General features: G+C 47.0%; 1 protein-coding gene across 10 annotated transcripts in view; it reads right to left on the reverse strand.

The window, feature by feature from the left end:
• The window catches only part of ADAM23 (ADAM metallopeptidase domain 23), a 468,543-nt gene that overhangs the window by 198,277 nt on the left and 243,310 nt on the right, over positions 1–26,956 (reverse strand). For all 10 annotated transcript variants that reach the window (XM_068244982.1, XM_068244983.1, XM_068244981.1 and 7 more), the window contains one exon: positions 1,610–1,692. In XM_068244982.1, coding sequence (XP_068101083.1) covers positions 1,610–1,692 — 83 coding nt within the window. The remainder of the gene's footprint in view (positions 1–1,609; positions 1,693–26,956) is intronic.

A 26,956-nucleotide genomic window follows, 5' to 3' on the forward strand; every position in this document is an offset into this window, starting at 1 on the left:
GCTGGTATAGTCAGGGTGCGGAGCCCCACGCGGCCGGTGCTCCGCATTCTGGCTATCCCAGCCTGCATGGGGGACAAGGGGTTAAAGAGGTCTGGGAGGGGGGACCCCACGTCGTTTTTTTTTTTATATTTCCCACACTCAGAACGAAGTAAGTAAAACTCTTCCCACTTGGGGGAATCTATGAAAATAATACACTATTGTTACCTGTGCAAAAAAAACTGACATTTTCCGCATTTAAAAGACATTTTTGCCCTTGAAACTTAAAAATCGATTTTCTCAAAAACTATAAGGTCTTTTTGAAAAAAAAAATTGTTCCTCTTATTCCCACTGATCCCCTTAATATCCCCTAGGAATTTGGTGTTCCTAAACTTTAAGCAGGCTTTGCTATTAACCGTTAAAGTCGGCAATAGCAGCATAGGGGGCGATATACAGGCTGGGAACGCGAACAATCACTCGCGTTCTCATGCCTGTCGGCCGGTGACGGCCAAACCGGAAGTGCTCGCCGGCGGGTCCTGGGACATCGGAGCGGAACTGCGAGGGCACCGATCGGCTGCTGGGGGCTGAGGGAAGCCCCGGGTGAGTTCATCTCATTTTTTTTAGTTGACTTAAGGTTCGCTTTAACAATAGGACAATATGCCATAAACACACTTTCATTATTAAACTTTACTTGACTCTGAGAATTCCAGGAGACCCATGGATCTTAAAAAATTATTTTAAAAAAGTAAAAAAAATAAATAAAAAAAAAGACAGGGTCATCCTCACCCTTAATAGTGCAAGTCCTTTTTTTTTCATTTATTTAGATTTTATTTATTTTGTATTTATATGGTATGGTGCTGACATCTTCTGCATCTTCGGCATATTGCCTGGGGTGCCAGTAAAGAGAGAACAGACTGTAGGTTCCCATCCTGAACCACACCAGGCCACGAGCATTTTAAAACTGTAAGGGGGAACTGGTGAACCCTCTCTACCTAATCTGAAGCTGAAACTCAAACCCCCCAAATCCTCTCTGCTCCATGCGCACCTTGATTTATAATAGAATTCCCATGCTTATCCTACAATGTTGTACCCCTCCACTGTATCATACACACTGTATTCAAGATCCCACTGATCAACAGAGTGTACTAATTGCCAGTAAACTTTTGGGGGTTTTGGGGGGTTGAGGACTCTTCATAGGGGTTTTTGGGGGGATTGAGGACTCTTCATAGCAATATAGCATTAGGTACTAAGGCATTAGGGAGGAATCCTATAAAAATCATGTAGATAATGTACATGTGTTATCAACCTGTGGGTTGGATGCATACGTAACTCAAAAAATGAGAAAATAATGATTTGTTTGGTTCTATCGGGAAGTGATAACCTGCGTTTACCTTCTGTATAGTGGATGTTATGTTCTCTGTTTTCATTCTGTAAGTATCAACACTGCACAGTAGCTGCTTTGTTACTCTGCAGATTTGGTGTAATGTTTTAAAATTTTCTCTAATTAGGTATATATGTATACACATTGCACATTACTTATTTTCGTGTAAGCAGTATAAATTCAGCTTTTTATGTATGCAGTATACATTCAGCAATATTATCAGATTAAAAAGTAATCTAATTTTCTCCTTACTGTAAACCATTGCAGGTAGATAATGCCACTCTTGAGTTCTTCACATCTCTTATGGTACCATGATAGTAGCAGTGCTCGCCCCCCTGCAGAGTAAGAGAGAGTACAGTATAGCACATTTTTTAATTACAAACAGCTGAGGAAACAAAAGCCACTGTTAATTAAATTTACCTAAAGTATATTAATCAATCAGTCAAATTTGAGAACAGCCAGCTATGCTAATACTAAGCATCATTATACATTAAACCCTTACCATTAGAGTGAAGAATTTATCAAAGAAATGTCTTCAAATATGGTATGCCCTCAAACATGTTGTTATGCTCATGCCCTAAGTCTATGGGCACTGTGTACTGATTGTCATGGATATCAATGCCCATTACAGTGCCACAAATCTCTCCATTCTCCTCCTCCTTGACCTTTCAGCAGCTTTTGACAAAGTGGACAACCCCGTACTTCTCCAGTCCCTCCAGTCTATGGGCATTCATGACCTCGCCCTGGCCTGGCTCTCATCCTACCTCTCCAACCGCACCTTCATGTCCTCCTTCAATGAGTCCTCATCCACCCCCAACCACTTCTTAGTAGGAGTCCCCCAAGGCTCGGACCTTGGTCCCCTACTGTTTTCCCTATACACATCCTCCATTGGTAAGGTTATCTCCTCCATAGGTTTTAACTATCATCTGTATGCAGATGACACCCTGATCTACCTCCACACCCTTTACCTATCCACCACTAACATGGCCAAGGTCTCCTCCTGCCTATCAGCCATCTTCTCCTGGATGTCCACTAGGTTTCTGAAACTAAACCTGGACAAAACGTAATTTATGGTCTTCCCACCCCGGCCATCCCTGACCCTCCGAGATGTGTATGTCACTGTTAACCACACTACCATTCACCTTACCTCTCAAGCCCGCTGTCTGGGTGTCACACTGGACTCCGCACTCTCCTTCAACCCCCACATCCAAAACCTCACAAAGTCCTGCAACGTCCACCTTCGTAACATCTGCAAGATCCGCCCTTTCCTGACCTCTGTCACCACCAAACTCCTCATCCATCCCCTCATAATCTCCCACCTTGACTACTGCAACGCCCTTCTGTCTGGTCTCCCTATGACCCAAACTGCCCCTCTGCAGTCTGTCATGAATGTAGCAGCCAGAATTATCCACTCCTCCCATCGCTCCACCACAGCGGCTCCCCTCTGTGAATCCCTCCACTGGCTTCCTATCCAGTCCAGAATCAGATTCAAGATACTGTGTCTGGCCTACAAATCTGTCCACAAAACCTGCCCAGCCTACATTTCCAATCTTACCCAGAGGTACACACCTAGCCGCTCACTCTGCTCCTCCAATGAACCTCGCATGACTGCCCCCCCCCCACCCCCGCAATCACCCAATCCTATGCATATCTCCAGGACTTCTCAAGAGCTTCTCCAACACTATGGAACTCCCTACCTCTCCCCATTAGTGTTTCCCCGTCCTTCAACATCTTCAATAAGGCCCTCAAAACTCCCCTTTTTACTCTGGCCTACCCCCCCTCACTAGTGCTCTAAACCCACAGCTGAACTCTGGTCCCCTACCTTTCGTGTCCCCACCTCTCCCTCTAGACTGTAAGCCTTCAGGCAGGGTCCTCCTCCTCCTTATGATTCCTACCTGATCACGTACCTCTATTACCATACGCCCATCCTATGGATCTGAGTGAACTCGACTTGCCTAATCTCCATGCTCCCATTCAGTGACTGACTAAGCATTACCTTGTACTCATACTGTGCTGCGTGATCTGATTTGCATGTATTCATGTATTGTCATATTGCTGTATGTCACCCCTAAATATTGTCTGTAACCTTAACTAATGTACAGTGTTGCGTAATACGTTGGCGCTTTATAAATACATTAAATAAATAAATGTCTCACATGCACAAATTCACCTGTCTGCACTACAGCGCTGCATCTTCCTTCAATTTCAACTTCCCATCTCTATGACTACAGCGACGTCACTCTTCCTGTTACCTGCCAGCATGTATCAGCATGTTACGTGTTGAGAGACACCGTCAGAGCCATAGAGATGTGGGTGCTAAAAAGGAAGAAGGGAGATTGTATGACTGGTGCACAGTCAAGTAAGATAATGTAAGCATGACACCTTTGATGGTAATGGTGCCTGCTTTGTTAATTATGAATTATCAATACCCATATGTTTCACCAGTAAAGATATAGGGCAGCACGGTGGCGTAGTGGTTAGCTCTCTCGCCTTGCAGCGCTGGGTCCCTAGTTCGAATCCCAGCCAGGGCACTATCTGCAAAGAGTTTATATGTTCTCTCCGTGTCTGCGTGGGTTTCCTCCCACATTACAAAAACATACAGATAAATTAATTGGCTCCCTCTAAAATTGGCCCTAGACTACAGTACTTACACTACATAATATAGACATATGGCAATGGTAGGGATTAGATTGTGAGCTCCTTTGAGGGACAGTTAGTGACAAGATATATATATACACTGTACAGCGCTGCGTAATATGTCGGCGCTATATAAATACTAAATAATAATAATAAAAATAATAATAATATATGTACTACTTGTTAATTTACAATGTGGATGTTTTCTTGTATTATACAAATGGAGAGTCTAGTAAAATATGGATTATTTATAATTAAACTCGACTTGCAGCGGTGTTCCACCTTAAGCTTGGTTGTGTGGCCGTTCCTTTGACCTAGACACGCAGAGATTCGGTTCTCCCCTACCCTCCCTCCCTTCTCCTTCTGTCCCTGCCCTCACTCCTACTGTCTCTGTGTGTTGTGTCTTGGTGGGAGCGGCTATACAAGGGCGCCGACAAAGGGGGCGGTGCTGCGGGCGTAGTCTACGCCCTGGTGTCCGCCCCCTGCCTTCTACTGTCGGCGCTTACCAAATGTGGAGGCTTGAGCTGGGCTCTGGGCATGCGCCACCCACGTCACTTCCGCAATGGTCCGAGCTACGTGGAGCGCATAGACCGCGCCCCTGTGTGGAGCGCGGCAGACGCACTTCCGCGGACATGCCATGTTTGCCGTGGGGTGACAACGTTGTACCCACAGGCAGACTTCGCACGGCTAGGCGCCCTGAAGAGCCGGGTATCCCGGCGAAACCGGTCGGCTGTTCTTCCATCTCCACCGCTCACACACTATCAAGCTCCCTTGGCTCCTTTTGAAGATCCGGACACCGCGCTACCATGCTTCCAAACGGAAAGTTCCTCCATCAGTACAGGCCTGTACCAACATTGTGGTAGCTATACAACTCCACTCACTATCTTTGCAGTTTGGAACTTTGATGTTTTGGATCAGTATCTCTGCTTGAGACTATATTCAAAGTCCCTGAGAAAGAAGATGTTGCGATTGGACATCTGAACTGTTGCCGAATGAATTCATTGTTTGCACAAACTTGCTTTTTGCAGTGTGGATGCTGCGAGTGGGCATCATTACAACATAGACTGAGCAATTGATATCAAGTGAATTGTTGCTAGCACTTCTTCAACCTTTGACAATATTGTGCAAACTTGTCTGCATATTCCTCTATTCCACTGTGGAGGTTACTATCAGAACAATACATATGCATACTAAAAGGCAACTTGGGCTTTGTTCAAGCATATTAGGCTATTTAACTGACACAGCTATTTGAATTGGCAATTCAGTTTCTATATATGGTGGTCCTTATATTACTACTTTATGCCCTATTAGCTGGACAGTGAGCGTTGTGAACCAATAGACCGTGCCTTAAAACTGCCGTTTTTTATGGGTCTTTTTTTAGGTGTTTACAATTGAATATTTTTAAATGTATTAATAAAAGCTTTATATATTTTTATAAGATCCACGACTCATTGAGTGCTTTGATTTGCTGACTTTGGTCTGCTTTTTTTTCCTAAATCCTTAGTCCTCAAACCACTCTGAGCCATGTTTTGGTTAATAGATACTTTGTTGGCTTGTGGTGATTGATGTTGGTTGGAGCTCACCGTTTGTATCTAAATCAAGTAAGATAACGCACTGCTCATTACACAGCAATGGAGGGCACTTATGACGACCTAATACTGGGGGCTCCTGAGGCTACCTGATACTGGAAAATAAAATATACATATTTGTGATGACTACTGAAAATGATTTTACTGTTTACATTTGAAGTCGCATCAAGAGAGCGCAGAAGTACCGCGATGACGCGAACGAGGGTACGCGTCATCTACATGATGACATGTACCCTCGTACGCGTCATCGCGGTACTTCTGCGCTCTCTTGACGCGACTTCAAATGTAAACAGGAAGTGCGTCAAGAGAGGGCGGAAGTACCAGATGGTACTAGCGCCTAGCATCTCCGGCTGCCCGCTTCCTGCCCTCCTCCTCAGGTACTTTTGGGGGGCTTAAATTTAACATTATAGGGAACCGGCAAAAGGGAGAGCTTAGCGGGGAGGGGTGGTGGGCATTCAGTTGTGCAATGGTGAGCAACACAGGTGCCAAGTAGAGATGGCCCGAAAGGTTCGACGGCGCAAGGTTCCCGGTGAACTTCAGTGGTTCGCGTTCACCAGCGAACGCAAACTTTTACGGAAGTTCGGTTCGCCCCCATAGTGCATCACGAGGGTCAACTTTGATACTCTACATCACAGTCAGCAGGCACATTGTAGCCAGTTAGGCTAAACTCCCTCCTGGAGCCCCCCCTTTATAAAAGGCAGGCAGCGTCAGGCATTGGACTCACTCGTGTGCCTGCATTAATCAGAGAAGGGAAAGCTGCTGCAAACTCTCATAGGGAAAGCTTAGTTAGGCTCTTGTAGGCTTCTTAGCTTGCTCCTTGCTGATTCTTATTGCTAAAAAAAGCACCCCTCAACAGCTCTTTTGAGAACTAATCTTGTTCTTGTGATCTATTTTTTTTGTGTGTGTGTCCCACTGACACTTGTGTTGCATAGACAGCCTTGATAATTCCTACTGTGTGTGCCACTGCCAGGCCCAGCACATTCAGTGACTACCTGTGTGTGTGACAGGTGCACATTGTAATACCCATCACTGCATATACCTACCTGTTGTTCACAGTGTACCCACCTACCAACGTGAGCGCACGCAGTGTCACTGTGCCTGTCCGGTACCTGTGTGAGTGTGTGACAGGTTCACATTATAATACCCATCACTGCATATACCTACCTGTTTTTCACAGTGCACCCACCTACCTACGTGATCGCACGCAGTGTCACTGTGCCTGTCCGGTACCTGTCTGTGTGTGACAGGTGCACATTTCTAATACCAGTCATTGCATAACTGTCCACAGTACCTGTGTGGCCGCACGCTGTGTAATATACCACTCCGAGCATACCTGTTAACTGCACCTGTGTGACAGCTGCACATTCTATTGTAATACCAGTCACTGCATACATTTCACTGCATCTGTGACTGCACATTGTATTATACCTGGCAGTCAGTGCATACCTTTCACTTGAATGGATGGCAGACTTGCCCTCCATAACAGATTCTCGTTAAAGGATTTAAAATTGATTCGTCTCATATACAGCAGGGCCTTGAAAGTCCTCCTGTATTGTTATTTTTAGTCATTACCTCGGAACTTGCATGCCTTGCCTGCTGCCTTCCTTGGATGTGTGGTGGTAGCCGTTTCTCAGGCTCCAACTCCGGACAGGAATTGAACCCTCACCCCCCAGCCGTACGCTTTCTTTAACAATGGTAGAGAAAGAACCATTGACAGTATGAGCAGCGATGGACTACTGGGTGCGCAGGCTTGACCTGTGGCCAGAGCTGTCACAATTTGCCATCCAACTTTTGTCTTGCCCTGCCTCAAGCGTCCTGTCAGAAAGAACCTTCAGCGCAGCTGGAGGCATTGTCACTGAGAAGAGAAGTCGCAAGTCACAAAAGTACCTGACCTTTATCGAAATGAATGAGGCATGGATCCTGGAGGGCTACTGCCCGCCCCAAGACTAAGTCAGTCCCCGCACACCGCATCTCTGCCTGCATGCTGTGTGACTGCCTTCCCCAAGACTAAGTCGCTCCCCACAAAGCACCTCTGCCCTCAGGCCGCTTGACTGCCTTCTCCGCCACCACCAACAGGGTCCAGGACTCCAGGTGGATTCCTGAATTTTTAAGGCCGCTGCTAGCAGTGGCCGCTATACTACTTTTTCTGGTGCGTGTACATGCCTGCCTAATTTTTCAGGCATGTACATTGTACATGTGCCAATTCCCCTTCGTGATCATTACCTTGCCGCGGGGAAGGTACTTGCGTATCACAATGAAGCAATGACCGCCGGCTATATGAGTGTGTCGGGAATGAGTGTGTCTGCACACCCACGATAATAAGGTCGTTGCTTCATTGTGGACAGGCCAAATTTGATCAGCTGGATAGTCACTGTTCTGTCATTCAGCTACCTCAGCCCGGCGACCATATGGGCTGGAAAGCCGCCATCACCTCCACTCTCGTCATGGTGCACACCAGTCCAGCACGGTCGTCACTACACAAACAGCTGTTTGCAGTCACTGCATACCTTTCACTGCATCTTTAACTTCACATTGTATTATACCTGGCAGTCAGTGCATACGTTTCACTTGGATAGATGGCAGACTTGCCCTCCATAACAGATTCTCGTTAAAGGATTTAAAGTTGATTCATTTCATATACAGCAGGGCCTCGAAAGTCCTCCTGTATTGTTATTTTTGGTCACTAACTCGGGACGTGCATGCCATGCCTGCTGCCTTCCTAGGATGTGTGGTAGCCGTTCCTGCTACTTTGCCCACAGTGTGCCTGCTGCCTTCCTTGGATGTGTGGTGGTAGCCATTTGTTTTGACCAGCTGGGCAGTCACTGTTGTTCTATCATTGAGCTACCACAGCCCGGCGACCATATGGGCTTGAAAACCGCCACGGCCTGCACTCTGGCCATGGTGCGCACCAGTCCAGCACAGCCATCACAACACAAACAGCTGTTTGCAGTGCGTTACAAAGTGAGTTTGGTGTGTCAGTGTGAAGCAGTACTCTAATTACACTCCCTGGTTGATGTATACACATGCAAGATGTTTTAAAGCACTTTAGGCCTCCAATTTAGCATTTAATGTGATTTCTGTAAAACGGTGCTTTGCGTCAAATCCAGATTTTTCCCCTGGACTTTTGGCATCTATTCCAATCCGCCATGCCTCCTCCAGGTGTTAGACCCCTTGAAACATCTTTTCCATCACTTTTGTGGCCAGCATAAGTGTTTCTAGTTTTCAAAGTTCGCATCCCCATTGAAGTCTATTGCAGTTCGCAAAAGTTTTGCGGAAGTTCGCGAACCCGGTTCGGGCCATCTCTAGTGCCAAGCATTGCAGAGCAATGTGATAGTGTGCCTAGACCCTTCTTATGTTGACATAGATCTGACATTCCATAAAATTATGTTTTGAGTGGGGGGGGGGGGCACTGCTGAGTTGTGTTTGGGGGTGATTTACTTTCTAATTGTTATTAAATACTGGTGCATACGGCTGCTGATTCAATGATCAAACAAAACTTGTAAAGAAATAAGAAAAACAGATTAAAAGTCACTTGCCTAAATGCAATTAACTTTTTTCTCCAGAATTTTCTCCTAAGTGATATTTTCAGACTTGTCAATAAAATGCCTTTTAAAGGAATATTATCTATGTATGCATTTATTTTTAAATGCTGTATGTTGTAGCACACATTAGGACAAGTACTAGGAGCAATTTGATTCCTCACACAGCTGTTCCTCTCAGCTGTAAAATCCTCTGTCAGTTTTGGCATCCGTGTTGGATACAAAATGTATCTAAATACTGACGGCTCCCAGAGGGCTAGACCATGTCTCTGCACAGGGGAGTTGCTATCAACTCCTCAGTTTATAGTTTAATTATCACCTTGCTGAAAGAATCTTATTGATATGGTGGTAAGGGGTTAAAGATTCTAGCAATGCGTGTTTATTATCTTTGCTTCTCTTGACTGATAAAGATACTAATAATGCTAATTGTAGACAGTGGTCTGCCCCTCTCAGCAGCTTGTAAAGTGGATGCAGCCTGGAGTGAATCACCACTAGCAGGCAGCCAGGCAACCAGTCTGAGTGTAAACACAGACTAGTGTTATAGCTAGTTATTTTCCAGCAATATTACAGCTCATTAAGTTACCTGTTACCACCTCAGATCAGCCTATTTCTCCTCATGTCTGCTGCATGCTGTGAGTGACACAGTGAAATATATTTGTGAGCTGTGTGACAGAGTAACCAAGCAGCTCAGGGTGACCCATACTACTATGAGCTGTGTGAGAAATGAATTTTTAAGCAGGGATAGCGAGAGAGAGACCTGGGTGAATAAATAAAGTGCCCCTAGCACTAGTGGTAATGTGTACACTAATATAGAGTATTAAAAAAAAAAAGTCGTTTCAATCGATAGTATTCCTTTAAATCACCAGCAAGCAAGAACATACTTAAAATAGTTTTCTTTTTAACATCTTCAATTGAAAAGTGCTGAAAAGTTATTCTAAATAGAAAATGAAAAATGATTTCCAAGGAGAAAACGGTAATTGCATGGGCCACTAGATTCAAAAGAAGGATGGGAACAGTGGTAAATTTTCCCAGAAGGTGCCAGCCTGTCATGCTTACTACAACAGTGTAGTAGCAATTCATCTAGTAAATCCCTTTCATGTGCGTTAACCCTACATGCAGCTATCTTTAACCAACCCATACAGTATTGCATCATATAAGCATATAAGCATGATAAAAAATAACTAGGATAAAAAGAAACAGGTATATCCTAAAAGTAAGATAACCTTGTCTTTAACATTTAGTTTTTTTAAGTTTTCCATATTTGACAAGAAAAATAACATTTATACTGCACTTTTCTCCTGGTGAACTCAAAGCACCAGAGCTGCAGCCACTAGGGGTGCACTCAATAGGCAGTAGCAATGGTAGGGAGTCTAGCTTGCGGACTCCTTACTGAATAAGTACTGGCTTACTGAATAGGAAGAGTCGTAGATAGAGTAGAGCAGTGGTGCTCAGCAGAGCTCGAATATTCGAGTAGCTCGAATATTCGAGCTCTTTTTCAGCTATTCGAGCTCGGTATTCGAGCTCCGAATAGCTGGAGCTATTCGAATGCGCTATTCGAGTGAACTCGAATAGCCCATTCACTATTCGCGCTATTCGAGCTAACAGCGCTATTCGAGCTCGAATACCGAGCTCGAATAGCGTCATAGCCCAGATTGATGTCCTTAGAGCCAATCAGAGGGCTCCCAGGCCCTCTGACGGCGGCCAATCACTGAGGGGGACCCTGGCCAGCCCCTACCCTATAAATAGCGGCCGCCATGTTCCGTTTCTCTGTCCTTGCCCGACTTTGCACAGAGAGAGATTTGCTCCTTTGTGCGTTGGCTTAGCAAGAGCTTTATTGTGGTCATTTACCTAGCGTTTTTGCTCACATACACCTCCTATATACACCTATATTGTTGTTAGTTAGATAGACATTGTATTTTAGTTAGTAGCTTTTGTGTTACATAGAGAGAGACTCAGACAGCTGCTGCAGGCTTACAGCTTTAGGCCTCAGGGCCTTGCCTGTGTGGGCAGCTGTTCTCTCCTGTCCTCTGTTTATTTCTCATCTATACCAGTATTTCTGCTGTCCTTTAGTACTGATTGATTGTATTTTGTATTGTAGTTATATACTGTAACTGTACTAGGACACTCATTCAGTCACTGTTCATAGGCTACTAGCTCCTGCGTGTGCGTGCACTCACTGTCTGTGTACTGTACACACACTCTATTTCCTTCTGAATAGTTATATACTGTAACTGTACTAGGACACTCACTAACTGACACTGTTCATAGGCTACTAGCTCCTGCGTGTGCGTGCACTCACTGTCTGTGTACTGTAGTGTACACACACTCTATTTCCTTCTGAATAGTTATATACTGTAACTGTACTAGGACACTCACTCACTGACACTGTTCATAGGCTACTAGCTCCTGCGTGTGCGTGCACTCACTGTCTGTGTACTGTAGTGTACACACACTCTATTTCCTTCTGAATAGTTATATACTGTAACTGTACTAGGACACTCACTGTCACTGTTCATAGGCTACTAGCTCCTGCGTGTGCGTGCACTCACTGTCTGTGTACTGTACACACACTCTATTTCTTTCTGAATAGTTATATACTGTAACTGTACTAGGACACTCACTGTCACTGTTCATAGGCTACTAGCTCCTGCGTGTGCGTGCACTCACTGTCTGTGTACTGTACACACACTCTATTTCCTTCTGAATAGTTATATACTGTAACTGTACTAGGACACTCACTGTCACTGTTCATAGGCTACTAGCTCCTGCGTGTGCGTGCACTCACTGTCTGTGTACTGTACACACACTCTATTTCCTTCTGAATAGTTATATACTGTAACTGTACTAGGACACTCACTCAGTCACTGTTCATAGGCTACTAGCTCCTGCGTGTGCGTGCACTCACTGTCTGTGTACTGTAGTGTACACACACTCTATTTCCTTCTGAATAGTTATATACTGTAACTGTACTAGGACACTCACTGACTGTCACTGTTCATAGGCTAGCTCCTGCGTGTGCGTGCACTCACTGTCTGTGTACTGTACACACACTCTATTTCCTTCTGAATAGTTATATACTGTAACTGTACTAGGACACTCACTCACTGACACTGTTCATAGGCTACTAGCTCCTGCGTGTGCGTGCACTCACTGTCTGTGTACTGTAGTGTACACACACTCTATTTCCTTCTGAATAGTTATATACTGTAACTGTACTAGGACACTCACTGTCACTGTTCATAGGCTACTAGCTCCTGCGTGTGCGTGCACTCACTGTCTGTGTACTGTAGTGTACACACATTCTATTTCCTTCTGAATAGTTATATACTGTAACTGTACTAGGACACTCACTGTCACTGTTCATAGGCTACTAGCTCCTGCGTGTGCGTGCACTCACTGTCTGTGTACTGTACACACACTCTATTTCCTTCTGATTACTGATTGATTATTGTAATTTCTGGTTGTACTTACTGTTACTACTTACTGTACTAGTAGGGACACTCAGTCACTGTTCATAGGCTAGCTCCTGCGTGTGCGTGCACTCACTCACTGTCTGTGTACACACACTCTATTTCCTTGTGATTATTACTACTGATTATTGTAACTTCTAGTTGTACTTACTGACTCTGTTACTACTTACTTACTGTACTAGACACTCACTCAGTCACCTCGCCCACCAACCCACTCCATTAAAGTACCCCACTTTTCACCCGCCCTTTTAAAAAACTTTTGTGTTTACGCCCAAAACATCGAAGATGTCTGGAAGTGGCAGCCAGCGCGGTCTGGGCAAGGGGAAGGGCAGCAAGGGAATCAGGAGGAGAGGGAGCAGCATTGTGGCAAGCCGCGGGCGCGGCCGCGCCACCATGCACAGTTCCGCAGCAGCAGCAGCAGCGTCAGTGGCTAACATTCCTCCTGTAGCCACTGGCCGTGGACGCCTTGGGCGCCGCCCAGCAGGAGCATCTGCAACTCACGCTGCAGAGACACAGCAGCAGCAGCGTGTAGCACCTGCTCCGATTTTCCTCCAGCGGGGTCGGAAACGTCCCATTGAGGAAAAGGATGCAGACACTGTGGTGCAACTGATGACGGAGGATGAGCAGCCCGCCATCAGCTCTGCATCCGAGGCCTCCACCCTCACCACCACCACCCCTGTTCGCAGCAGCCGCCCAGCAGGGCCTGGGGAGGAGGCCAGTTCACCGTCAGTCGCCGACCTGTCACTCAGCACTCTTTTGACCCCAGGCATGATGAGTCAATTGTCTGCTGTTGTTGGCGATTTGGAGGAGGAGATGCTGATGGGCACTTTGGGGGATGAGGGATTGGACAGCACGACTGTGGCGACAGTCAAGCAGCCCATCCATGCATCAGGAGAGGAGTTTGGGGGGTCATCATCCCAGCAGGACATGTTTCAGGAGGGGGAGGATGATGATGATGACGTGGTGACAGACAGAGACTGGGTGCCACCAGCTCCAGGGGATGTCGTCATCAGCAGCTCTGAGGAGGAGGAGGAGGATGCGCTTGTGGGCCTTGCAAGGAGGCGCATCATTGCAAGCATTGGCAGCAGTAGGCAGGTCCCCCAGCCTGCTGGTGTCTCAGGCTCAGCAGCAGCAGCAGCAGCATCTGCCAGTACCACCACCAGCCGCACCCAAGCCCCCCCCCCAACCACCACAGGGAGACAGGCAGCAGCGGTTCCATGCCGTAGGGGGTTGTTTTTGTCACCAATCTGGCGCTTTTTCACCATGCCCACAGTGTACAGCAAGTACGCCACTTGCAACCACTGTCAGCGGAAGTTGAGCAGAGGTGCAGACCCCTTAAAGTTCAGCACCAGCTCGCTCATCAACCACCTTGCTGCGAAACATTTCCACCAGCATGAGGAGTTCCAGAGGCTGAAGGCATCTGGTGCTGGCAGTGGCACCACACCCATCACTGCACAGCCTTCAGCAGCAGCAGCAGCAACAGCAGCCACCCGCCCTCCTGCTCCTCCAGCAGCACCAGCAGCAGTGCGGAAACGCACTGCTCCTCCCCCCTCTGCAACTCCTGCCGCCGACACTGAGGCCTGTTCTGGCAGCCAGTCCTCAGTGGCCTCCTCTGCTGTGTCTGCTGATTCCCGTGCCAGCAAAAGGCCACGCCAGAGCCTTTTGAGCGAGTCCTTCCAGGGGGTGGTTAGAGCTCTGCCTCCCAGCAGCCGTCGCGTGCGGCAACTGAACGGCTTGCTGGCACGGGCCATGTGCTCCCAACTCCTGTCGTACACACTCGTGCAGGAGGGGAGCGACATTCGTGCGCTGCTTGCTTGCGCAGCCCCAGACTGGCAGCTCCCCAGCAGACACTTCTTCGCCCGCAAGGCCATTCCTGCACTGCACCGCTTTGTGATGGCCAATGTGGAGCGAGGGCTGGAGCACGCGGTTGGTGAAAGGGTCCACGTCACCATGGACTCCTGGAGCAGCCGCTTCGGGACAGGCCGCTACCTGTCCTTCACTGTCCACTGGGTCAGCTTGGTGGAAGGGGGTGAGGATGGGAGAGCAGCAGCGGGCACAGCAGCAGCAGCAACACAGTGGGTGGTGCCACCCCGCAGGGTCGGGGGAACTGCAGCAGGTTCCTCCGATCCTCTGCCATCCTCCGGCACACCTGGCCAAACCCCCCGCCTCAGCAGCAGCGTGAAGGCCCGCCACTGCCAAGCGCTGCTGCACTTGGTCAGCCTTGGGAAGACCAAGCTGACGGCAACCCATGTGTTGGCCAAACTCCAGGAGCAGGAGAGGATTTGGCTGACCCCCAGAGGCCTCAGAGTCGGAGAGGTGGTGGCCGACAATGGGGCCAATCTGGTTGCCGCAATAGACAGGGGAAACCTGACCCACATCCCCTGTCTTGCCCACGTGCTGAACCTGGTGGTGCAGAAGTTCTTGCGCACCTACCAGGGGATGGGCGAACTGCTGGAAACGGCAAGGAACGTTGTGCGTCACTTCCGGCGCTCGGCTGCAGCCTGTGCGAGCCTGGAAGACGTGCAAAAGGAGCTGGAGCTGCCACGCCATCGGCTGATCCTTGACGTTCCGACTCGCTGGAACTCCACCCTGGCGATGTTAGAGCGTCTGGTTGAACAGAAGCACGCTGTCAACCAGTACCTTGCCCTGGCCACTGTTTCCGCCGCTCAGAGAAGGGACAAGACCAGCAACATCCCGTCCATCGTCCCCGATGATGACTGGAGGCACATGCAGCAGGTGTGCTTAGTGCTGGCTCCCTTTCTGCAGGCCACTAACATGGTGAGCAGGGACCATGCTATGGTCTGCGAGTGGGTGCCCCTGGTTTGTCTGCTGAACAGGGCCCTCGATGCTTTGCTGGAACAGGGAGCGGCAGCCTTGGACCAGCAGGAGCGGCAAGCAGCTGCACAGTCCACCTCTGAGGGGGAGGAGGAGGAGGACTTGGTGGAGGTCCCTGACCTTGCTGCTGATGAGGGGGATCAGCACAGCGCAGCTGAGTTGGTGCGGGGGTGGAGAGAGGATGAGGCGGCAGAGGAGGAGGATGAGGAGGACAGCACTGCCGTCGATGTGCCAGCACACGTGGCCCGCCTCTTCCCAATGGCAGCGCACATGCTGACGTGCCTGCGCAAGGACCCCAGGGTGATCCAGATGAAGCAGAGGGAGGACATCTGGATCAGCATGATGTTGGACCCACGCCTCAAGGGGAAGTTGAGCCAGTTCCTGCCGCCTGCAGGAGGAGACCCAGCGCAACAAATAAGGAGCTTGCAGCAGGCCCTTGTTGAGCGCTTGGAGGAAGCCTTCCCCCAGCCTTCCACCCCCACTGTCCAGCCAGCACAGAGGCAGCAACAGGTGCCTGCATCCAGCAGCAAGTGCCCCACAGACCTGCTGTCTCTCAGCAACGAGCTCTACAGGACTGTAGAGGCTCCGGCAGCAGTGACTAGAGAGGAGGTGCATGCAGCAGCATTCTCCTCCGGTCACAGCCAGCGCCTGACCCGCATGGTGGCTGACTACATGGGGTCCTACAGCGGGCTTGACAGCGATGCCCCTGTTGATCCCATGAAGTATTGGGTCAAGCGCCTGGAGATCTGGAGCGAGCTGGCGCAGTACGCCCTGGAAGTGCTGTCCTGTCCCCCTTCCAGCGTGCTGTCCGAGCGCTGCTTCAGTGCAGCTGGTGGCGTGGTCACAGAGAAACGCTCACGTCTGTCTCAAAAGTCTGTGGACAGACTGACGTTTCTCAAGATGAACCAGGCGTGGGTGGAAGGCGAGTTCCTGGCCCCTGTTGTTGGCGAGAGGGGGACATGAACTGAAGAACCATCGTTAATGTGCCTTACCACCCTTTACCACCTCCTGGCTCCTGCTCACTAAGCCAGCCTGGTTCACTTTGACTATTACGTCGCCTGCAGCCACACATTTTACACCTACAGTGGGCTGCTGTGTACTGCCCTTCTGCTTTCTGTCTGTGTTTCCCACTGCCAGGGTACACAGAATTACCTTCTGCTGCCACTCTGCCACCAGCTATTACGTCAAACAATAGCTGCTCACATAATTACTCCTCCATTCCTCCTGCTGCTGCTGCTGTCTGTCTGTGTTTCCCACTGTCAGGGTACACAGATTTACCTTCTGCTGCCACTCTGCCACCAGCTATTACTTCAAAAAATAGCTATATCTGTGTAATTGGTTGTAAAACCAAAACTACAAAACCATTAAAAAAAAAAAAAGGTTTAATTTTTCTGAGGTGCCCGGGTTGAAAACTGTGTTGTCCCAGTTGTGTATTGGACACAATGTGGGCTGCATGACCGCTGTCTGGGACCTCCTGTTGTGTTTATTTACAGCCCTGGTATCACCCGCTAGGTACCAGGGCTATTATGTCACGCTGCCTGCCTGCTGCCACACTCACACTACTCCTCCATTCCTCCTGCTGCTGCTGCTGTCTGTCTGTGTTTCCCACTGCCAGGGTACACAGAATTACCTTCTGCTGCCACTCTGCCACCAGCTATTACGTCAAACAATAGCTGCTCACATAATTACTCCTCCATTCCTCTTGCTGCTGCTGCTGTCTGTCTGTGTTTCCCAACGCCAGGGTACACAGATTTACCTTCTGCTGCCACTCTGCCACCAGCTATTACGTCAAACAATAGCTATATATATGTGTAATTTGTTTTACAAACAAAACCAAAAAACCATAAAAAAAAAAAAGGTTTAATTTTTCTGAGGTGCCCGGGTTGAAAACTGTGTTGTCCCAGTTGTGTATTGGACACGATGTGGGCTGCACGACCGCTGTCTGGGACCTCCTGTTGTGTTTATTTACAGCCCTGGTATCACCCGCTAGGTACCAGGGCTATTATGTCACGCTGCCTGCCTGCTGCCACACTCACACTACTCCTCCATTCCTCCTGCTGCTGCTGCTGTCTGTCTGTGTTTCCCACTGCCAGGGTACACAGAATTACCTTCTGCTGCCACTCTGCCACCAGCTATTACGTCAAACAATAGCTGCTCACATAATTACTCCTCCATTCCTCTTGCTGCTGCTGCTGTCTGTCTGTGTTTCCCAACGCCAGGGTACACAGATTTACCTTCTGCTGCCACTCTGCCACCAGCTATTACGTCAAACAATAGCTATATATATGTGTAATTTGTTTTACAAACAAAACCAAAAAACCATAAAAAAAAAAAGGTTTAATTTTTCTGAGGTGCCCGGGTTGAAAACTGTGTTGTCCCAGTTGTGCATTGGACACGATGTGGGCTGCACGACCGCTGTCTGGGACCTCCTGTTGTGTTTATTTACAGCCCTGGTATCACCCGCTAGGTACCAGGGCTATTACGTCACGCTGCCTGCCTGCTGCCACACTCACACTACTCCTCCAATCCTCCTGCTGCTGCTGCTGTCTGTCTGTGCTTCCCACTGCCAGGGTACACAGAATTACCTTCTGCTGCCACTCTGCCACCAGCTATTACGTCAAACAATAGCTGCTCACATTACTCCTCCATTCCTCCTGCTGCTGCTGCTGTCGGTCTGTGTTTCCCACTGCCAGGGTACACAGAATTACATTCTGCTGCCACTCTGCCACCAGCTATTACGTCAAAAAATAGCTATATATCTGTGTAATTTGTTTTACAAACAAAACCAAAAAACCATACAAAAAAAAAAGGTTTAATTTTTCTGAGGTGCCTGGGTTGAAAACTGTGTTGTCCCAGTTGTGTATTGGACACGATGTGGGCTGCACGACCGCTGTCTGGGACCTCCCGCCTGCTGTGTTTATTCACCGCTAGGTACCAGGGCTATTATGTCACGCTACCTGCCTCATTGACTGCCTGCTGCCACACACTCATCCTCCTCCTCCTGCTGCTGAATTTACCTCCTGCTGTCTGTGTGTTTCCACTGCCAGGCCGTATCACTATCAGCTGTCTCCAAAACGTCAAGGGTGAATATATATTATCCCATTCTGTGCATCTTAAGTGTGTATCAGGGAGCTATAGCGCGGAGTTTCTTTGAACTCAAACCAGCCATACCAGGTTTTCCAGAATTGCTCATGCCTATCCTGAATAGTGGAGGTAAGGTCCTCCATTTTCTGAATTTGGTCAATCTCTTGCAGCCATTCCCGCACAGAGGGGGCTTCTGTGGATTTCCAATGTCTAGCGATGAGAATTTTGGCAGCATTAATCAGATGCCTGGTGAGGGTTTTTTTGTACCTCCTGATTGACCAGTTGTTATGGTGCAACAGAAAGAAGGAAGGTGAATCAGGAGGTAAAAAGTCAGTCATCACATGCATCAGCTCCCTTACATCCATCCAAAAGCGAGCAAGGCCCGGACAGGACCAGAATACATGTAATAGAGTTCCCAACTCTGCTCCACATCTCCAGCAGGCGCCCCCAGACCCCGGGAACATTGCCTGAAGTCTAGCGGGTGTCAAGTACCACCGGGTAAAAATTTTATAACCTGCCTCCTGGTTTCTCGAGGAGATTGATGATTTATGTGAGAAAATCAGAATTTTGTTCCACTGTTTGTCAGTGAATTGTTCACCCAGATCTGCCTCCCATTTGGATCTGAGAGCACCAGCCGGAGACCCAGAGGAGTTCAAAAGAGTGTATACTAATGAAATCATGCCCCTAAGTGCTCCCTTGCCCAGACATGTTTGTTCAAAATTAGTGAGAGATCTGCTAAGACTTTCCTTTGATCCTTGGGATCGGAGAAAGTGTTTAAATTGGTTCCAGCTCCAGACATCTAAATTAGGTGAGTTAAATTGTGCTCGCAGCCCAGATAATTGGACCCAGTCTCCATTGGCAATAAGGTGACCGGCCCTAAGCGGAGGATCCATCCGCCAAGGAGCATAACTCCTTGCAGGCAGACCTAGTGGAAATATTGGATTACTGAGCAGAGGAATAAGTGGGGTAGGCCATGGAGAGATCAAGGGATTAATCCTATACTTTCCGAGCATCTTAATGGTATATGCGATCAGGCTCGCTGCAGGATCCGTTACTTTAAATATGGGCGAAGACCACGGGATTAGCTTGAGTCTACCCGACATTAGTTCATTTTCCATGCCCACCCATAGTTTCTGATCTTCATGTCTATGCCAGTCTATGACTCTAATTAGTACTGCTGCCGCATGATAAAAACGAGCACTTGGCACAGCCATCCCTCCCAGTTCCTTAGGGGCAATTTGGAGAGAGTACTTTAGTCTGGGCTTACGGCCACTCCATATAAAGATAGAGAATAATTGTGTGATCTTTTTGAAGTATTGGGCCGGTATAAAGATCGGTAGCGTCTGAAATAGATAGAGCACGCGGGGCATAACCGTCATCTTTAGGATATTTATTCTCCCGAACCAGGAGAACTGAGGTTTATCCCAACGTTGCAGATCTCTCTTAATCCTTTCTAGGGCCGGTATGAAGTTATATGTTAGTAAGTCTTTAGGGTCAGGGGTAATCTGAACTCCCAAGTATTTCAGGGAGTGTGTAGGCCATTTAAATGAAAAATTGTTTTTCAGCAGAGATTTTAAGGGCTCAGGAAGGAGCACCCCAAGGGCTTCACTTTTATCATAATTTATAGAAAGGTTAGACAGTTGGCCATAAGTAGTGAATTCTGCTAGGAGGTTAGGGAGAGAAATATGGGGGTTGGTTAGATAGAAAAGCATATCATCTGCATAGGCAGCAACCTTGTGGGAGGATTTAGGAAAGGGCACACCCTGTATATCTGGGTTGGCTCTAATTTTACACAGGAAAGGCTCAAGAGAGAGAGCAAAGATTAGGGGGGAGAGGGGACAACCCTGTCGGGTGCCATTTCGTATATCAAATGTGTCTGAGAGAACCCCATTGGCTTTAACTTTGGCATTAGGGCGAGAGTATAAGTTCAGTATGCGCTTGCGCATTTTGCCTCCCAATCCCACATGGCGTAGGGTGCATTCTATGAAGTCCCAGTCCACCCTATCAAATGCCTTTTCAGCATCAGTAGAGAGTAAAAGCGTGGGGGTGGACCGGGACCTCACCCAATGCAAGACATCCAGGGTGCGAATTGTGTTGTCCCTAGCCTCTCTTCCCATTATAAACCCGACCTGGTCAGGGTAGATTAGTTTTGGCATTAGGGGGGTGAGCCTATTGGCTAACATCTTAGCATACAATTTAAGATCCACGTTTAATAACGAGATGGGTCTGTAGCTTTGGCATAGAGAGGGGTCTTTTCCCTCTTTAGGTAACACAGAGATATGAGACTCTAACATCTGGGGGGAGAACCAATTTTTATCTAGAGGTACATCTGTGATTGAGTTAAAAGCATTCAGCATATGTGTGGACATGGTACCCCCAAAAATCTTATAGTATTCCGGGGTGAATCCGTCCGGTCCAGGTGATTTGCCCGAGGGGATCTGTGACAAGGCTGTTCTTAGCTCGTCTAATGTGAAAGGATCCTCTAGTTCCTCAGATTCAGAACCAGAGAGAGAGGGTAAATTAGATTCTTTAAGGTAGGACATAATCTGCTTCCTGTGTGCTAGCCTCGACCCAGATCCCTGTGAGGGTGGGAGGTTATATAACCCAGCATAATATTCTTTGAACAATCTAGAGATGTCTTCATATTTATGATGTAGAACAGAGCGTTTATCTTTGATGCTAGCTATGTAATTAGATGTTTGCTGTGCCTTTAAGGCTCTGGCCAGCATGGAGCCGCACTTATTACCATATTCGTAAAAGGAGCGTTTGCACCTATCTGCCGAATAGCGCGCCTTATGGAATAGTAAGTCTTTAAGAGAAGCTCTTTCCTTAGTGAGGGCCTCTAAGGTCACAGGGGATCTGTCATTTTTATGTTTCAACTCTAAATCCCTGATACGCAGCAGTATGTCATTTATTTCTTTCTCCCTAGTTTTCTTCCTTTTAGCCCCTTCCCTGATTAATATGCCTCTCATGAAGCATTTGTGCGTCTCCCAGACTATCTGTGGGGATATATCTTCCTGTGCATTGATCCTAAAGAACTCCTCTAGTTCCCCCCTGAGTTTCTGAGCTATTTGTTTATCTCTAAGCAGGGAGTTATTTAAACGCCAGAAAGCAGAGCCTCGTTTATTATCCCCCAGAGCAAGGTTCACCCAGACCGGAGCATGGTCAGACAATGACATATTGCCAATGGTTGAAGATGAGGATATGGACAATAAATTTTGTGAGATAAATAGATAGTCAATCCTAGTATAAGAATTGTGTGGGAATGAGAAAAAGGTATAGTCCTTCACCGTGGGGTTGTGGAGCCTCCATACATCCACTTGTAGGTCGTGAAGCAACGATCTACACTTGCGAATTAGTTTCCCAGAGATAGGAGTTTTTTGGGAAGAGGCATCAAGCATAGGCTCTAATGCTATATTTAGGTCTCCTCCCAATATTATACTTCCCTCGGCAAAGGACTTTAGCTTACATAAGAAGGACTGTAAAAAGGTTACTTGCTGAGAGTTAGGTGCATAGAAAGAGCCAATTGTAATCTTTTGTGCCAGTAGCGTACCTTTAATAATATTAAATCTTCCGGAGGGATCACAGTATTCCTCCATTAAACTAAAGGGAGTATCTCTGGAGATTAGAATAGCTGTTCCTTTGGTTTTGCTGTCCTGTGGGGTACTAAAGAAGGCTGACCTATAATACTTGTTAAACAGTTTCGGGACTTGAGGGCCCTTAAAGTGGGTTTCCTGGAGAAAGATTACATTGGCTCTTTCTTTATGGCATAGTCGTAAGACAGAAGTTCTCTTCTCAGGAACATTCAATCCCCTGACGTTTAGAGTCAGAAATTTAAGTGACTGCGGAGTCATAGAGCAACCACCGCCCCCTGAGCACCACGCCCCACCGCCCTATAGAAGAGTAAAAAGTAAGGTAAGATAAGAGAGAACAACATAGAAAGGAAAAAATAAAGTAGACAACAAACACAAATAAACGTGTAAAAGGCCACGTATAGCATCTAAGTGAAGTATGAACCATACTTCACTCACCTTCAGACCGTAGGTCTGTAGTATGAGGAAATGATTCCTTTAGCTCACTGGGGAAAAAACAACCCAGTGACTAGATGGCACTAAGCCCTGGGGTGTGGAGACCAATCAATAGGGATCGGTGTGCTCTCCCCTCCCAGACACCCATGTGCCAGCATTAAAGTTGAATATTAAATTTTCGTAACCGAACTGTAATGATCGCTGCTGCAGCAGCTATTGCTGGAAGTAGTGCTGCAGCTCAGGCAGTTCTGATCTATTTCCATGCAAGCTGTATAGCTTTGTCTGTTTTTCCCTGCTGTCAGCTTGTGACTGATTATCATTCACCTGTGTGGGAATCTGCATGTCTGCTCCAATTGGATGACCTCAGTATAAAGATCTGCTTCCTGCAGGGTTTCCTTGGGTTTTCATAGCTTCAGCTTAAGCCTGTCTTGCTGTCGCTTTAGCCCCCGATCGTGTTTCTTGTTAAAGATACTTTGCTGGTCTTTGCATCATATATTGGTTCATTGCCAATATATATGCATACCAGCACGTTTATTATTTTCCTTGTATTTGTGTTACGTTAATATATCAGTGTTGCTGATATATACGTACACGAACTGTTTATTTCCTGTGTTCAGTTAGTCAGTTTTCCAGCACATTTTGGTAGTTTGCGCGTACCGTGAACACCCGTGCTGAGCTAGTTATCCTGTTCCTGGTCCTGTTTGTGGATTGCGTTCATCTCTGCGAAGAGATAACGAATCCTTCTGAATCCTGTTCTGTTACTGTTTGTGGATTGCGTTCATCTCTGCGAAGAGATAACGAATCCTTCTGAATCCTGTTCTGTTACCGTTTGTGGATTGCGTTCATCTCTGCGAAGAGATAGCGAATCCTTCTGAGTCCTGTTCCCTGTGTTACTCCATTCCTAGTCAGCGTTCCTGCTTATGTCATATATCGGTTCATTGCCGATATATACATATGTTAGTCAGACCTTACAAATAGTTTCATTGATAGCTGTAATTGTAATACGCTAGGAAAACATACTTATTGTATATTTATCTGTGTTACGTTTATCTATCTTAATCCTGCTATTTTCTGACTGTCCTGTCCTGTCTTTGTGAGGCACGCCATCGCCGCAGCGCATTGGCTGCCTCATTCCAGTCTGTCTGGTTTTGGACGCTTGCTGTCGCTAAGTAGCCGCTGGCTAGCAAGCGTTCATTCTGTCTACCTGTCCTGATCTCCTCAGTTCTGGTTTGTGCGCTCAGCGCTACTTTGCGCTGAGACGTTATTACGAAAGCATTGTTTGTGGCTGTCAGATCTGCACCGGCTCTGTGCGCCACAATCTCCTATTGGAGTCAGTCCTCCCCTCCACTATACTAGGGATAGCCTGTTTCCTGGTGCTAGTGTGTGTACCTCCTCCACGCCAGCTCATGCGTTGCATGCTGACTGTGGAGAATACACCACCAAGCCTTACATTATGAAAACCCCATTACCAATCCCCATTGTGGGGGGGATTCCCAGAAAGTATGACACTGTTAATTATGGTTCCTGTTCCTTTAAGAAATTTGAAGAACTTAGCTCTGAAACAGAAAATGAGTTTTTCTCTGAATGTGCCAGGTTCCTGACCAATCCTGATCTCCAAGCGACTCCTGTTTCAACCTGGGCACTCCAACTAAGTTATATTTTGTTTAAAGGGGAATTATTCCAGTGGGCATTTGATGTTCTCAATCATTCCGATTTGAAAGATAGACCGCTGGAATTTCTAGCGTTTGTGATCCATAACTGGTTGCGCATAGATACATTGCCTTTTCCTCTTAATGAACTCCTGGCAGCAGGCCAATCAGCTGCTCCTTCAATTGTTTGCAAGAATGAGCAGCAAGCAGAAAGTGTTACTGATAATTTTCCTGCAGCTTTGAATAAATCACCAAAAACCGCAAGGTCAAAGGCAAAACGCAAACGTTCTAAGAAACGTGTCCAATCTGCAGAATCGTTATCCTTAGCGACTGAGACCTATAATGAGATTCTGCCATTAACAGATAATGAAATGCAATTGTCTTTCAGGGGAGTTAAATGGACTTATGAAACTACTAATGAACTTTCCTCCCTGGCTAGGGAAAATAAAGATTTTTGTTTAAAAGAATTATCTGAGTATGATTATGAGGAGATATTACAGAGTATTGAACAAATCAACTTATTTGTAAAGCAAGGAAAGTTTGCATACACTACAGTTCAGCACTTGCTACAGGTATTGGAGATTCTTAGGAATAAGGAATCTGCCAATCACCTGCTAATTAACCCAATATATGTCCCTGCTACAATCATATCTGCAAACCATGATCTGCCTGTTAAGTATGCTTGGAATCCTCCATTTGAGAAAGGAGAGATGGAAGCTCTGGTCAATGAATGGAAGAATGATTCAAGTTCATTTTGTCAATTTTACAGTGCAAAAAGTGAATTGGTATTGAATGCATGCATTAAGTCTGCCTATAACCTAATAAAAACTGGTGTGTGTGAGTATGACTTTGTGGCTCCATTGATTGATGTGTGGGAACTGATTTTGGATGATTTTTTTGTGACTCCGAATTCGCAAATTTGGCGTTCTGACCCGCCTGCTTCAGCACCTTTGGCTGATTCAGCAGGTGATTCGGAGCTCTTTTTGTGTGAAGTTGAAGTTCCTGCAATTCCACCCTGTACCATGGATAACTCAGTGTTACTTCCCAGTAAAACAGAAGCCACTGATACTTTCTTAACTTTGCCCTGCACAAATTTCTCAGCAGAGAATCCAGAGGTCCTGCTGACTTCCGAGTCCAGCCTAGCCAGTACTCATGACTCTTTGTTCAGTGAAACAGACACCAGAAAAATCTTGCCTGTCTCTGCAAACACTTCTGCAGAAATTACCTGTGTTAATAAAGTTCAACTCCTGTCTGATCCAGCAGATGCCAATAGATGCACTACATCAGTTTCCGAGTCCCAGCAATCCTGTCTAGAATCCTCAGAACCCCAGCATCTGAATTTTCCAATTTTACAAATGAATGGTGATTCAGATGCGCAAACATTGTGTCTTGATCTTCCTGTTTCTACACCTCGCTCTAGTTTCGTGAATAGCTCAGAGCATCTGCTATGTGAACCTGAAATCGCAGAATTATTACCTTGTTCGGAAAATTTTCCAATAAATTTGCCCTGTACCATGAATTGTGCAGTAGATCTCTCCAATGAAACTCAGGTCACAGAATCATTATGCTGTCCAGCAGGTGCTTCCATGGTTTTGCCCTGCAATATGGACTGTTCAGTGATCCTGTCCAGTGAAGCTGTGGTCGCAAAGTCTTATGCTTCACCCAGTACTTTGGATACTTTAAACCCTCTAGCAGAGGAGGCTGAAGCACTGCTTACCTCAGTTGGTGTTGCAGTAATATTCACTTGTCTAGCAGCTGTTTTGGAATTACAGTCTGCTCTAATAAAACTTGATGAATTTCTGCCCAGCAAAGCAGAAGCCATTGAAATATTGTCCTCGTCAGCAATTGTGTCAGATACCTTGCCCTGTACACAGTCTGATTTAACCAATGTTGAGTCCCTCTCCAGTGTTGTAACAGCCGAGGAACTCCAGCCCTGTCCTCTGAATGTTTCAGAAGTCTTGCCCTGTAACATGGATAATTCTGATTCTCTGGTCAAAATAATAGAAATCTCAGAATTTCAGTCCGGTCTGATGTGTGTTCCTGAAACCCAGCCCTGTATCCTGAAAGATTCTGGTTCTCTGGCCGCTGTGGCAGAGGTTCCAGAGTCCCCTTCCTGTCCAGGGAATTCCTCAGTTTTGCCTAGTCCAGTGGGGGCTGCTGCAATGCTGACTTGTTCTGCAGCGCCTCATGAGCTCCAATCCAGTGTATTAGATGAGTCTCTGTCCAGTCCAGAGGTAGTTGTGGAGTCCCTATCTGGTTCAGTGCATACATCAGAAGATTTGTCCTGTCTTGTTAGTGCCCCTGAATCTGATTTGTTACTGACTTTGCTGGAATCAGCGACATCTAAGTCTGATCCTGCATTCTCGTGTAAAAATCCAGTAGTTGCGAAGTCTAGTCATGATGATTTTTTTTTGGCCAGTCCTGGTTTTGGTCCTGTCTTGGCTGACCCTGAGGCTCACAGTTCCTTGACATGCCCAGAGGTTTCTCTTGTGCCGGTGTGCCCAGATGTTCTTTGTGTGCCAGAATGCCCAAGTGTGTCTAAGGTGTTAGCGTGCTCTGATGCTTCCTTAGTGGGAACACGTTCTGATATTGCCAGTCTGCCTGCATGCCCAGAGATGGTTCTGGTCCCTGAAAGCCCTGATATTGATGTTTGTCCTTGTGGCCCTGACTCGGGAATTGCCCTAGGTTCCATAGGGGTTCTTGATAGTTCTCCATGTGAGCCTAAGGGGCATTCTGACCTATGGGGATCTCTTTGGAGCTTCAAGGTG

The sequence above is a fragment of the Hyperolius riggenbachi genome, chromosome 7, assembly GCF_040937935.1.
Source record: "Hyperolius riggenbachi isolate aHypRig1 chromosome 7, aHypRig1.pri, whole genome shotgun sequence".
NCBI lineage: Eukaryota > Metazoa > Chordata > Amphibia > Anura > Hyperoliidae > Hyperolius > Hyperolius riggenbachi.